At 47.4% G+C, this 14,808-nt stretch overlaps 1 protein-coding gene across 3 annotated transcripts in view; it reads right to left on the reverse strand.

The window, feature by feature from the left end:
- The window catches only part of Lipc (lipase C, hepatic type), a 128,421-nt gene that overhangs the window by 9,303 nt on the left and 104,310 nt on the right, over positions 1-14,808 (reverse strand). For 2 of the 3 annotated variants that reach the window (XM_021173401.3, XM_085844770.1), the window contains 5 exons: positions 13,633-13,680; positions 13,143-13,325; positions 11,693-11,810; positions 9,705-9,938; positions 5,958-6,200 (listed from right to left, as the gene is read on the reverse strand). In XM_021173401.3, coding sequence (XP_021029060.1) covers positions 5,958-6,200; positions 9,705-9,938; positions 11,693-11,810; positions 13,143-13,325; positions 13,633-13,680 — 826 coding nt within the window. The remainder of the gene's footprint in view (positions 1-5,957; positions 6,201-9,704; positions 9,939-11,692; positions 11,811-13,142; positions 13,326-13,632; positions 13,681-14,808) is intronic. The other variant, XM_021173402.2, reaches the window with a different exon arrangement.

The following is a 14,808-nucleotide window of genomic DNA, read 5'->3' on the forward strand; positions in this document are numbered from 1 at the left end:
CTCCAAAGCCCACACCTCTTACAATAAGTATTTTAATTATCATTATATGGGAAAGGAGCTTAGCAAAATGCTTAGAAAGCAATCAAGAGAAAAGAAACCTCAGAGCCCTAGCCTTGATGGAGCTGCCAGTGAGACCTGCCCCCTCTGCCATGTCTGGTGGGCTTCGGTGGGCTTATTCTAGCTCCCTGAGCATCTTCAGGGAGGAAATCTTGTGGCCGCTGGAACTGCCACAAGAGGACAGAACTCATTAGACACCCATGGAATACATAGTGGGCTCCTTATTAGAGAGCCATAAAGAAGGACACTGCATTAAAGGCCCCCTCCCCTGACTGTAACAAGAAAGAACAATCAAGTGCCTTTGCTGTGGTACACTAAGCTACACCCTAATATATTGTTTTACCTGCCTACCCTCTTGGTTTTTGGCTCTCTTTTTTTTTCAATTTTGTTTTTCTGAGACAGGGTCTCATGTAGCCCAAGCTGGTCCAAACTTGCTTTGTACCAGAGGCTGGCCTTGAACTGATGATCCTCCTGCCTCTGCCTCCCAAGTCCAGAGATTATATGTCCACACCACCACATCAAGTTTATGCAGTATAGGGCACTGAACCCAGGGTTTCATGCATGCTAGGTGAGGTTTCTATCAACTGAGCCACATCCCTAACCCTCATATTTGGTTCTCTTAGTGAAGTTAAATTGCGGCAACATGTTGTCTCTCTTTTACTGTGGGTAACCCCCGCCCCGTCCCATTCACATGGGCACTCGTGGGCGCTCTCTCACTCTCTGCTCTTCTCTGCCTAGCTCTGAACCTGGAATGTGATTCTGGCAGTATCTGCGTGTTCTCTTGCCAGTTGGCTTCTGGGTGGGTGGGCACTAGGGCGTTGCTGAGCAGAGAAGCCAGTGACCTTTCTCTGCCCCTGCATGCGTGCTCTGGAGCTGACTCTGTAACAGCTGCATCTCCACGATCAGCAGCAACCCCCCCCACAGCCCCCAGCTCTTCTGGGATCTCCTAAGGCTTGTTCTTTCCTTTGCTTCCCCTCCGGCCCCATGCCATGGTCAGGTGCTGCGACAGCCTTTGCCAACTTTCTTTTCTATCACCCACCTCCACAGAGAGTTCCATTTGTTTTCTTCTGAAAACCCAGGCCAGACCCAGGCCCTGTTTCTCAGCTGAGTCCTACACTGGTGGGTACTGATGATCTGGTTGAAGTTCGGGCATGGCACAAGGGATTAAAGGTCTACTGTCATCCAGATTAGAAAAGGGGAACAGAATTCCAAACCAGGAGTTCTGGAGGCAAAAGACCCTTCTCATGTCAACTAATGTTGGTGTCCGGCAAGTCTTATGTGTCCTTTGAAATCAGTGGCAAATGATTGACCCTGAAGTAGCCCAGGGCAAAGAGACTGTTCCCTGAAGCCCTCCCCCTGCCCCCTCCCCCTGCTGCCCCTGGTGACCTCTATATGAGCTGACCCTGTATCAGAGGCCTCTTTCCTGTCTCCTGAAGGTCCAGTCCTGACTTGGGAGTGAGAATTTCTTGTCCCTAAATTAGATACGTGCCCTGTCTCTTCTTCTCCTGAGTGCTGAATGGGAGGAGACAGATGTCCACATCTGGGAGGCTGCGGTTTGGAGATTTTGGGGGGTGGTCCTCTGTTGGACCTGATCAACAAGGCCCCCTGAGCTCACACAATCTATGAAGGGGAGAGCTGTGTGGCAGCTGGGAGTAGAAGTGGTCAGGAAGCCAGTATACAAAGGTAGAAAGCCAGGTGTGGTGGCACACAGCTGCAATCCCAGACCTTGAAAGGTGGAGGCAGAAGGACCGCCACAAGTTCGAGGCCAGTTTAGGATTCATCGTGAGGTCCTGTCCTAAAAGTTCAAAATAGTTAAAATGGTATAATGGAATGATAACTAAGGTGTGTGTGTGTGTGTGTGTGTGTGTGTGTGTGTGTGTGTGTGTGCTGGGTGGGGGTGGCCATTCCTCCCCGATGTCGAGACCACTGGTAGTCACAGAGCACTCCTGCAGACCCCACGTCTGCACTGGAGCTCTGCATGAATGCAGGCACTTTTTTGGAGAATCTTGACGTGAAATGAATTCAATATGAAAAAGCCTTTCAGGTTAGGCTATGGCTCAGCAGGGAGAAAGTTTGTCTAGCATGTGCAGGGCTCTGAGTTCAGCCCTGAGCCAAGAACTAATTTATTCTTACTTGAATGCGCATAAACACTTTTATTAATTCTGGTGGAATTACAAAGGTTAAGGGAGAAGGCATGATTGCTTTGCTTGCTTACCTTATGATGTGTTTAATTGGATTGCTAATAAAATGATTTGCCCCCCCAAAATTACCCTGTGACTTCAAAGAGTCCAGATAAGCCTGTGTTCTGACAGGAGAAACGGATTCACATCTTGTGGTTAAAAGGCCTGAAGGAGTCTGCTGACCTGGAATGAGGTGAGGTGACTCCCTCCAGAGAGAAATCTGGGGTGAGCCCATGCTGTTAAAAAAATCCTGAATTCTCATTCCTGTGGATTCTACTAGAGCCATTTATTAAAATAAATAAAGACCAGACTTTTTCTTCTCCCAGAGGCTGTGGTGAACCCAAGGTACAGAATTTGTGAAAGGTGAATGTTTTGTTTCCTGTCCCTTTTTTGCTATGAACCATCAGTAGCTCCAGAGGTCTTAGGCTCTCTCTGCCAATGTTACAGGAGGCTTTTGCTCCCCTGGCATGGATTTTACCTCACTGAGATGTAGGCCTGAGCTCTCCAGTGCTTTCCTGCAGTGCCAAGAACTTGTTCTGAAACCCCAGGGAAGCTGACAGTCACAGGACTAAGGGCCCACAGATGGTATTGTCCTGAGTGCTAAGGCAGGGGACAGACCTGGGATTCATTGATCCAGAACAGAGCAAGGGACTATATAAGTATGTGTATGTGGGATGTGTATTCCAGCAGCCATATCGAAGTTCAACACTTAGGGCCCCATAGCTTGACACCCAGATACAAGAAGCCTGGGCACCTGCCCTTTTGTGGGTAGTTTGTTAGGGTGTTGTCAGCTGCGTAAGAAAGAAGATAGGGAAAGAGTGCCCGTGTGTCTGTGTATATGTATATATGCATCTGTGTGTCTGCATGTATGTATTCATATGCATGTATCTGAATGTATATAAGTAAATGTGTATATGTATGTGTACATATATGCATGTACGTATGCACTTGTACATATACATATATGGTATATTTGTGTGTGTATGTGTATTTGTGCATGTGCATGCATGTGTTTATATGTGTGTTTTAAAATGTGTGGATGACTGTATTCATGTGTATATGTATGCAGATGCATGTTCATTCAAGTTTACCTGTATGTGTATACATGTGTGTTTGTAAATGTGTTTATGTATATGTTTATTGCATGTATATGTGTGCATACATATACAGTGTGTATATGTGTAGATATGTATAAACATATGTGTATGCCGATGTGTATATGCTTTTGAATGTGTACATATATGCATGTGTGCATGCATGTGGGGTATTGGGCTGGTTGTCTTGTGCTGTGGGTCTTCATTGTATGGTGGAAATAACAGTCCTCAGCTGGGAATCAGGGACCAGAGTTTGGATTTTGTTTTTTGTTTTTGTTTTTTTTTGTTTTGCCACCAACTCCCTGTGCCCTCTTTGGAACTGTACTGCCTGTCTTTGAGATGGAACCCTCCTCACAGCATCTGGAAGTAGTGGATGTCTCTCTCCTAGAAGATGTCCCCTCTGCAGGACTTGCTAGGCAGATAAGGCCGAACAGAAAGGCTCATGTTCAGTGGCTCATCTCCATTCTTGTTGACACTCCTTACTTTGTGGCTACAAATTGGCCTTCCTTATGCTGATCTCAAGTTTCTCACTGTTTCTTCTGAAACTCATCCTGGAAAATATAGTGAAAACCCCCAAAGAATTAGCTGAGAAAAGTCAAAGACAGATGGACCTCTCAAGTGACCATTTGTCTGGTTACCAGAGGAGGTCCGGGGAGTCATTGAGGAAGGAGTCAGGAATGTGAGGTCACTCTGGGTCAGGGTCAGACACTTTGGAGGCTATGAGAAGCTAAAGAAGGAAGGACTCAAAGCCAGGCCAGCTTCAACCAGATATAGTAAAGATAGAGATAGAGGTAGAGGTAGAGGTAGAGAATACAGACATAGTATAGACAGAGTATATAGATATAGATGGATATAGTAATAGTATAGATAAAGCATATAGATATAGCAATAACATAGATGTAGATATAGTATATAGAAACAGAAATAGCTATAGATATAGTATACAGATAAAGATATATAGTATTTACCACTCACAAATGATGTGACCCCTCTGATCTCAAAGTATTTCTAGGAAATCTCAAATCTCATAGATTGCAGCATTTTCTGTCTCTGTCTCCTCTCCCCCTTTCCTGTTGCTGTGACAATAAATCCAGCACGATGCCAGGCAGAGAACCCACATCTCCATCAAGTGTGACCCTCTACCAGATTACCTCCTCTGACTACTCAGAGGGTGACTCTAACCCAGCATTAGCTAAGTAAGGCTTAATACAGACTCCCTATCCTTTAAAAACAGCCTCCCAGCTGGACCCGGTTCCTCCCGAGAGAGTGAGGATGGAAGTGGCTGATAAATTACCTAGATCTGGCCATTTCCAGCTTCGCTTCTGCCAAAGCTGCACTCAGTAGTGTTTACCTGAGTTCTGGCTTCAGGCGTTGTAGAGAAACAGATTCTTTGATGGTTTTGTCAAGTATCTCAGGAGCCAGGGGAATGTGGGCAGAGTTAATCAGGAGGTGACATTTATCTTGTCACACCAGCCCCTGACCAAAAATATACAGTACTACTACATGTCCTAGAAAAATATGGATTGTGGCTTCTCTGTAAACTGAAGTTGGACAAATGTGTTCTTTTTAAAGTTCTACAAGTGGTTTTCAAAATGCTGGTGGTGGCCAGGAGCTCACATCAGGGATGACCATGGCCACTGGAGAAGGGGCAGTTACGTGGCGTGCATTAAACACCTTGAACCAGCACCATCAATAGAATGTTCTGCAAGATTGGAATGTTTCGTATCTGTGCTGTCCGATTTAGCAGCCATGCATTTATCAGAGCCCTGGTTGAGTGGGTGTTGGTATGAGGAATGGCATTCTGTTCTTTTTTTCTTTTCTGAAGTATTTAAATCAGGGTTCGGAATGTGGCTCAGGGGGTAAAGGTGCTTGCCAACCAGCCCAATAACCTGAATTCAATCCTGAGCCCCACATGGTGGACAGAGAGAACTGACTTCTGCAAGTTGTCCTCTGATGCCCATAAGTGCACCATGGCACATTTCCCACCCATCCACATATATTATACAATAGATAAAAGTAATGAAAATATAAAAAGTATTTACATAGCCATATAGGGTTAGTGGATAGCTACCTTTATGGATGCTGATATATTGATTGCAGAATTGAACAGGTAAATCTCATAGGGTGCCATCTCCAGTCTCCCCAGGGCAATCTGATAGGGCTATAGACACATTGATCCTCATGTGAGGGACATTAGCTTGGACCCATAAGAACCTTGCTCATTGGAAGGAGTGAAGAGGAACCTGGAGACTGGGAGCATAGGCCTCAGCTTTATCCCTGACTGGTTTTAGGCAGTCTGGTGAGTCCCTTCCACAGCAATGTGGTACTGTTCTCATTAGATGTCCCTGGAGCAAGACAGTTTGTTAAAATAAAGAGAAATGATTGTTTCCAAGGGACATGCTACCTGCTGAACTGCACTGAGTCCCTGAAATAGGCTGTCAGCGGACAAGGGCACTGGGTGGCTCACTGGTGGTAAAACAATGCTGAAAGACTTTGTGACCTCTCAGAGCAGAGTGTTGATTGGTTCTTACAAGTTTGCGCATGCCTACAGCTCTTCCTCCCTGACTTCCTTCTCTTGGCGCTGTATCCCAGAAGAGTTCCAGAACCTCTAAGGTGGGACACTCACCTTTGAAGGGAGACTGGGCTCGCGTGATGAGGAAGAGCCTCTTGCTCTTGCCTGACCGGTCCCTGCGGATGTCATAGCCCAGAGTGTTGCAACGGCCCTTCTTGCAGCTCAGGCATAGACCCTGGCTGAAGCTCCCCATGTCGCTGCACTGGAAGCCGATGCTCTGCAGGTCACTGTGTTGCAAGGAGTCAATGAAGAGGTGCACGGAGCGCTCATGGGCACATTTGATGGTCTGGGTTATGGCTGAGACACAGGACAAGAAGGCCATTAGCACTCTAAACCCCAAGTGGCACCAAAAACAAAAACAAAAAACAAAACAAACAAAAACCAACCAACCAACCAAACAAACAAACAAAAAACCAACCAAACAAACAAAAACCCGAAACAACAACAACCAACTCATGGTTTCAGCCCTAGGCAGATGTGTGTGTGTGTGTGTGTGTGTGTGTGTGTGTGTGTGTGTGTGTATAGCAGGATTGCTGAGTTCTCCCAGACAACAGGCATCTGTTGCAACAGAAAGCTAAAGAAAGTAGACCTCTGTAGGTGCCACACTAAGATCATCCTGCTATGGTAGAATGGTTTAGGAAGTGTTTTTATCAGCACCCCATGTTACTAGGAAAAAGTCAAGTGTTTAATAAAGCAAGCTAGCACAGCTCCCTTCTGAGGTATCCCCACATGGTTAGGAAAGGCCAGGGGCTAAGGTCTGGATGGGCTGTGGGCTTCCTCTCTTCTTATCACAACCAGGTCTGGGGCCCAATCCCCAAGCCGAAATTTTTATGTGTTTAATATTCTTGAGTGAAAGGGGTTTGGGGGCTGAGCAAGAAGGCCTACAAAGACCTGCATGTGCTGTCTGTGACTAGGACATGGAGAATAGAGAGAGCCAATTCCTGTAAGTTGTCTTCATATACGGTGTCCCCTGCCAACACACACAAAACAAATAGAATGTAATAATAAATAGATAAATAGATAAACAAATGAAATAAAAACCTAAAAGTGTGTGTGTGTGTGTGTGTACATGTCACAGTGCAAGCACTGAAATCAGAAGTCGACGCTCTCCTTCCTCCTTTACAAAGTTCTGGGAATCCAACTTAGATCGTCAAGCTTGCATAGTAAATGCTAAACACTGAACTGTCTTCCTGGTCCATCAGTCTTTTTCTTTTCTTTTCTTTTCTTTTCTTTTCTTTTCTTTTCTTTTCTTTCCTTTTCTTTTCTCTTCTCTTCTCTTCTCTTCTCTTCTCTTCTCTTCTCTTCTCTTCTCTTCTCTTCTCTTCTCTTCTCTTCTCTTCTTTTCTTTTCTTTTCTTTTCTTTTCTTTTCTCTTTCTTTTTTTTTTTTTCTTGGTTTTGTTGAGACAGGGTTTCTCTGTGTAGCCCTGGCTGTCCTGGAACTCACTTTGTAGACCAGGGTGGCCTCGAACTCAGAAATCTGCCTGCCTCTGCCTCCTGAGTGCTAGGATTAAAGGCGTACGCCACCACGCCCGGCGACCTTTTTCTTTTAAGACAGGGTCCACTGCTGCACAAGCTGGCCTTGAACTCCTGGCTTCCTCTCCTCTTGAGTGCTGAGGTTACCCAGTGCTTGGGGTTATTACAGTGCAGGTCCTGGAGAACCCAGGTTTTTCTGTGCGGGCACCCTGCCTGTGAAGCTATAGACCCTTCCTCCCATCATGCAATTTGACCTTTTATAATATCTAATCATCTGCAGCCAATTATTTTAAAGGAATGTCAGGGAACTACCAGAAGACACAATAACACCTAAAACAAAGGTCAGGCACAGGTCATCTCGCCTGGACCAATTAATTCCCTCAGTGTTTTATCTCTGTCACCAGCAGCTCCGCTTGTGGAGTGCCTGTTAGGAGCACACTGCTTGCCGTCCACTCAATCACTCATGTCTCCCCAGCAGTGCCTGGACCCCGCTGCTGTAACAAAGGAGAAAACAGCCTCAGAGACAGTCACAGGCTCTGGAAGCATGCTCTGGGGTGGAGGTAGGGGATGATGGTGCAAAGCTGTTATCAAGCTGCCTCCTATACAGGTGTGGCTGGGGAATGCCCTAGAATGAGAGCATCTGAAACAAAGGAGTGAGGGACTCCAGAGTTCCTCCTTACCCCCTGTTAGGCAAGCAGGGTGCATACGAGTAGTTATGCCACTTTAAGTTTAGCTTAAAGAGAAAGTCGCAGTGACTGGTTAAGGGGTGTTTATCAGGCAAGTGGCGACCAAGCATTTTAGGATTGAGCTTTGCAAGGAGGGGATGTAGCTCTGAAAAAGAGTGGGTGAATCGACTGAGACCTGCTGCTGACTGGAGGGGTGGTGACCCCCTGGGAGGATGTAAAGGGAGGTAAGAGGAAAGTCCCAGAAGGCTCTGGGGTTTGACAGAGCTGGGAGCCCTGCCAACTGGAGGTGGTGAGGCAGTGAGGTGTATGAAGGTCTTTCTGATACTGAGGAGGTGAGGAGAGGGATGGAATCCGCAAGGTGTGTTCAGCCTGCATTTGGATGGTGGCAATGGGAAGCTCGAATGTGAAGTTGAGGTCCCCCAGTGTCATAGAGTGACCTGCTCTCATCAGGTGACACCCTAACACGGGAAATTTGGAATGCATGTAGTTTGCATGTGCCTGGAAGGTGTGGTGCCTGTTGGCTGGCCTATTTATTTATTTATTTATTGGTTTTTTGAGACAGGGTTTCTCTGTAGCTCTGGCTGTTCTGGAACTCACTTTGTAGACCAGGCTGACCTCAAACTGAGAAATCTGCCTACCTCTGCCTCCCGAGTGCTGGAATTAAAGGCGTGTGCCACCATGCCCGTCTGGCTGTCCAGTTCTTTAATCCTCTTTTAACTCTACTTATAACATTGATATACATTATCAATGTGCATGTCGATGGATCTGCAGCTGAAAATTGCATGGGACAGTCTCAGTCATGCCACGTGGGATCAGCTGACCAGCCTTCTGGCCAGAGGGAAGAGTGAGAACCTTGGTGCGGACACCAAAGCCTAGGCTGGGGACATAGGTCAGTGAGTAAAGGGATTGGCACACAAGCACAAGGACTTGAGTTCAAATCCTCCCAGAACTCGTGTACAAGAGCCAAGTATAGTAGTATGCTTGTATCCCCATACCGGGGAGGCAGAAGCAGGTTGATCCTTGGGCCAGACACTGACATCGCCAGAGTAGTGAGAACTAATTCAGTGAGACACCATGTTTCAAAAGAAAAACCAAAACAAAATAAAACCCAAACAAACCCAAAACAAAAACAAGATGGAGGCTGTCTCTTGGCTTCAGTATTCACCTCCACACATGTGCCATCTACACATACATGTACTCACATAGACACACATACACACACACACACACACACACACACACACATGTGCAAGCATGCATACATGAAATGCTAAGGTATATTACATATACCCTCCTGTGGCTCTGAAGAGTGAAAGCCCCTAAAGGTGGAAAGTTCAAGAAAGGAGAGAACAACAGATCAACAGATAGAGCTAGGGCAGCTCTCACAAGGGCTAGTGCCCCTGGAAGAGCTTCCTGTGTCACTCTGTGCTCCCCCACCTGCCCTCTGAGACCCTCTGAACTGCCAAGGAGAGAGCAGCTGTCTGGGAACCACCAGCTCTCCAAAAGGCCTTTGACAGCCCACATCTGGGCCTCTAGCCTTGCTGTGTGAGCACGCATATGAGCTGTCTGAGGATCTCCTGGAGGCCCCAGGAGAGTGTGAGGAATAGGCTGAGGCTCCTGGCTGTGATTTCCCCTTCTTACCATTTAAGCCATGCTCTGCAATGTGTTTGTAGAGTTCCAGGAAGTGGCAGCCGGGCTGGAAGGAGCCCCCATTGGGGTAGAAGTCATAGTGGGCAATAGGCTGCTTGATGCCCACGCTCAGGCCCATGTGCTCCCTGGTAAAGGTATGAATGGCGTCCACAAAATTGGCGTCATCAGGAGAAAGGCGCTTGTTGGGGGATGTTCCCTCAAACATAGGGCCCGCAGGGTCCAGCCCTGATAGGGAAATGCAAGCCGGGTTAAGTTAGTGGTGGGGGAGGGCAGAAGGCTCTCCTCTGAGCTCTTTGATCCTTTCACCTTTCTGAGCTAGAAGGAAGAAGGTGCCTAGTGCTTCTCTGGAACTTCTTCCTGCAACCGCCCTTTGGTGTAAAGCCATGGTAATTCACGGCGCTGAAAATTACCCAGGCCAGGCATTGTTCTAAGGGGAAAGAGCTTTGCAGAGAGGATCAGAACTAACAGTGAGGTTATGAGTGAATGCTTGATTTATTTAAGCAAATCAATTTTAAGTGCCTCCCCTGGTAGTTTCCTCAGCATCTGTTTGCATAAAAAGCAGCAGCCCACGGCGCTCGTTCTGTGCAGTTCTGACTTCTTGGGTGAAGTAAGAATTTGTTTGCCTGTGTGTTGTCAGTAGTCTCGAACAAGCTGGCTTCCTACGCTCATGTCATCCTATAGAATGTCCAGAACAAAACCTTAGGAAGGGGTGGAAATGTGACCGTGTAGGGCCTTTGCAAGCTCAGCCTCCAAGTGACAGACATGCTCCCAGGAACAAGCCGGATCCTGGCTGACTGCTTGGGGGAGGGTATTATGTATGCACCCTGGGCTCTCCTCATGACTTGTCTGAAGGGACCTTTGGTGGTAGGCCTCAGCCCAGGGCTACCATCTTTGCTGTAGGCAAGGAAGGAACTGTCAGTGAGCAGTGAGGTCACCTGCTGTCCAGCCCACCTGCAGCCAGTGGTGAGATCCACTGTTCTTTCTTTAGGCTAACAGCAAGATGATTCCAGAGGAAGGAGCCTCCTGCTGTCTCCTGTGTGGGTGGCCTGGTTACACTGCTGGGATGTAACAATGCCAGCTGGAATGGGGAGGGCCAGGGCAAGACCTGATAATGGCTCACTTTGTGAGATCTTTTGTTTTGTTTTCTTTTTCCATTGTGTGTGTGTGTGTGTGTGTGTGTGTGTGTAGTGAGCATGATTATATGTGTGTAGGTACTGCTGTGTGTGTGTGCATGTTTACATGTGTGTGGGCACCCTTGTGTGTGTGTGTGTGGTGAGCATGATTACATGTGTGTAGGTACTGCTGTGTGTGCATGTTTACATGGGTGTGGGCACCCTTGTGTGTGCTTTGTGTGTGTGTGTGTATGTACATGACACCTGGAGATTGATGTCTGGAATCATCCTTGATTGTTCTTTGACCGTATTCAGTGAGGATCTCCCAAAAAGCCCAGAGCTTACAGGAATTACAGGTGGGATGCCATACCCCTTGACCTTGATGCACATTGTTAGCATCTGGGGATCCTAACAAATTCTGATCCCCAAGTTTGCTCAGCAAGCAATATCCCCACTTTGTGGGATTCTGACCTCTCTAGCAGTGTCTTCTTGGTGAGGCATTTATGCACACTGGAGTTAGGAGTGTCAAGTTAGAGATAGAATTGAAGGCTAGCCTAGGCTACAGGAGATGAAGTCTCAAAAACAAAAACATAAATAAAAACAACAAAACCAGTAAAAGTTTCTTATTAAAAAGCGTAATTAGAATCTTCTCTTGGAGCCATGTGGAACAGCTAGGAGAAGGGTCAGAGCGCAGAGCTGTCCTTTGTTCTGCGCTCTCATGGGATAGCAGCAATTCCTGACAGAAGGCGTGTTAGGGAGTGCTCAGTGTTACCCCTCAGTGATCAGGACCACAAGCATAGTGAGCAGGTGTGTGCTCCCTGCTTCCTGCAGCCCTGGAGCTCGTGTGGGGTTATCCATCAGGCATACCTGTGATTCTTCCAATCTTGTTCTTCCCACCCATGGAGCTGCCTGCAAATCCTGAGACGTGTGCTCCCAGGCTGTACCCAATTAGGTGAACTTTGCTCCGAGAAAACTTCACAGATTCCTACAAGACAAGGCAAGTGGGTGGAGTGGAAGGATGAGGACGAGAGCCTTCCATAGGGCCTGCTTCCATGGGGCACCCATCCATGCTTGGTACTGCCCACAGATCAGGTGTTTGATTATGGGAAACTGGCTTGTCACCTCACTGGCTGTCACCTTGGGTGATGGGGTGGGGTGGGGGTGGCTGTTCTTGGGGATGTCCTGGTGATTACTGCCTCCTGCCTGCCTGGTTTTGCCTGGTCATTGATGCCCTGCAGAATGTCTTTGTCTTTCAAGGCTGTCATTACAGGTGGGATGCCACACTCGTGTGGGATTGCTGGCTTCCAAGTGTGTTTGGATTCCTTAGGACAGATGTATCTAAAATTTTGAATTCTCCAAGCTCTACTGAGTGAAGTATAGTTGTCACAGGCTACACTGGGGCATCCAAACTGGGGCCCACAGGCTTCAAGAACGTATATACATTTGTTCTGTATGACATTGTGAAAGGACGTTGTCATTTGCAAGGTTCATGCTGGGTAAATGCATTTAAAGTTTAAATATTTCAAGGAAAATATTAATTTTTCCCAATGTTTAAAAAATATTATGATATTTTCGTGTGTGTGCACACACATATGTGTGATGTCAGAGGGCAACTTAAGGGAGCTAATTCTCTCTTTCTACCATGGGGGTCTTGGGGATTGAACTTAGATCCTCAGGTTTTACAGCAAGGGCCTAAGCTTGCTTAGTCAGTTCACTCGTCTCTCATTATGCTTTATGATTTTGAATTGGACTGCATTCATAGCTATCCATATGTTCCAGTCTGCTTTCTGTTGCTGTGATAAAATGCTGACCAAAAGCAACTTGGATAGGAAAGGGTTTATCTTAGCCTACAGTTTACAGTCTGTCCTGAAGGGAAACCAGGGCAGGGGTGTGGATTTAGGACGAAACCAGAAGCAATGGAGGAATTCTACTTCCTGACTTTCTTATACAACTCAGTACCTCCTGCCCAGGACTGGCACCATCCACCGTGGTCATCCCCTCCAATAATTAATGATGGTGATGGTGATGATAAAATGCCCCCACAGGCTTATCTACTGGCTAATCTGACAGAGGCATTTTCTCAATTGACTTCACCCTTTCCAGATAACCCTAGCTTGTGTCAAGTTGACAATACACTAACCAGAATACTGTGAATCTATGGGATACCCTAGGAAGTAACTGAACACTGCTGCTCCAGGAGACTGGGTGGGTGTGCAAACAGGAGGGTCAGCTAGGGAGTAGGGAGAAGAAGGCTAAAGGAGAGGCAGTCTGGGCACTGGGGTCTCTTAGAGAAAGAGGGGCAGGTGGGAGGACTTACCTCCAGCCATAGGAGAAGAGCGGCCACGTCCTGGCCCACAATACGGGTGTTTTGAACAGCAATGGTGTAGTGCTGGTATGCCAGGGAGATCCAGTCGACTAACCCCACATTCACAGGTTGGGACTGTCGGGACTTCAGCGCACCCACTATCTTCCAGATCCAGTTTTCTAGCAAGCCATCCACCTGAGGGTGGGCCACAGGCTGTCAGCCTTACTACAAGGGCAGAGGGAGCCCTGTCTTATCCTGTCTAGTTCCTGGGGTCCCTAAGTACACAGCCCTCTTCTTTCTCAGTCTCAAGGACAATGCTAGATCTTTCTCCCCACCAGCAAGGCCTTCTCGTGCTGAGGATATTTAGGCTTGAAGAGCTCCTGCCTGGCTGTCCTGTACATTGGTCAGTCTGTCTCCAACTCCACCCACGTGGTGTCAAACCCATCTCCAGCCCCAGACTTTGAAGACACAGTGTGCCCAGACCTTGCCCCATTCTCCCCACCTGATAGTCACTGTCTGAATCTTTCCCCACGGTAGCACTTTCTGAGCCCTAAAACAATGGAAAAGTGTGTGAAAATTAGGTCCAAGAGTTGACTTCAAAAGGTCAGCTCTGCCATGCCTGGGACCCCACAGCCTCTGTCCTGCCCTCGTCTCATCTCCCTTTGGTGGGATGGACCTTAGATCTGCTCTGTGTGCCCCCTACTTGAGATAATAGTGTACCTACTACGCTCCCAGAACTGAGTGTTTGTGCTGTGTCTTGGAGGATAAACAGAGGTCAGGAAGGCAGTCATAGCTGGGTCTAGGGTATTCCAGTCTTGTGGAAGCATAAAGGGGGCAGTGTGGTATGTCTGGGGACTGGAGGAATTTGGGAGACTTTAAGGTCAAGATGCAGGGAGGGAAATGGTAAAACTCCAACCCCACCCCTCAGTTCTAGCCCACCCCCATTGGCCACTCCCATCCTTCCAGGGGAGCTGAGCTGTGTTTATTCAAGAAATGTTTACTGAGAGCAAATATCCTAGTTGAGCTAGGTTGCAGGCATTTTACTTAGCCTATGTGTCCCCCACTCTTGGTCAGCAGTGTTGCCTTCCTTCCAGGAGATTGTAAAGACCAAAGAATGAGTGGTGGAGTGTAGAGTTCTTAAAACAAAGCCAGGAGCCCAGCCACGGTGCGGAAGCCCACAGTCTGTGCAGCTCTGGTTGCTGTCAGCATTTAGTATTTCTGGTATAAATGTTTGGTGGTGGTGGTGGTGGTGGTGGTAGTGATGCTGGTAATGCTGATGATGGTAATGCTGGTGACGGTAGCAATGGTGGTAATAGTGTGGTGGTGATGGTGGTGATAAAGGTGATGGTGGTAATAGTGGTGGTGGTGTGATTGTTAGGATTCTGTCTAAGTTTACCCCACAGTTACCTGGGAATAGCCAGGTAGGCCTGACCCACTATAAAAGGGGCTGCATGCCCCCTCCTCTCTCTTTTGTTCTCTTGCTCCCTTTGCTCTTCCTTCCTCCCTCTCTCTCCATTCCCTTCCCTCTCTCTTTCCATGTGCTCATGGCTGGCCTCTACTTCTCTATTCTCTCTCCCCCTCTCCTTTATCTCTCTCTCCTACTCTCTTGACTCCCTTCCCCATGCCCTGAATAAACTTTATTCTATATTATACAGTCCTGTGGCTGGTCCCTCAGGGG

Source organism: Mus caroli, unplaced genomic scaffold (genome assembly GCF_978045245.1).
Source record: "Mus caroli unplaced genomic scaffold, Mus_caroli_1 scaffold_11, whole genome shotgun sequence".
NCBI classification, from domain to species: domain Eukaryota; kingdom Metazoa; phylum Chordata; class Mammalia; order Rodentia; family Muridae; genus Mus; species Mus caroli.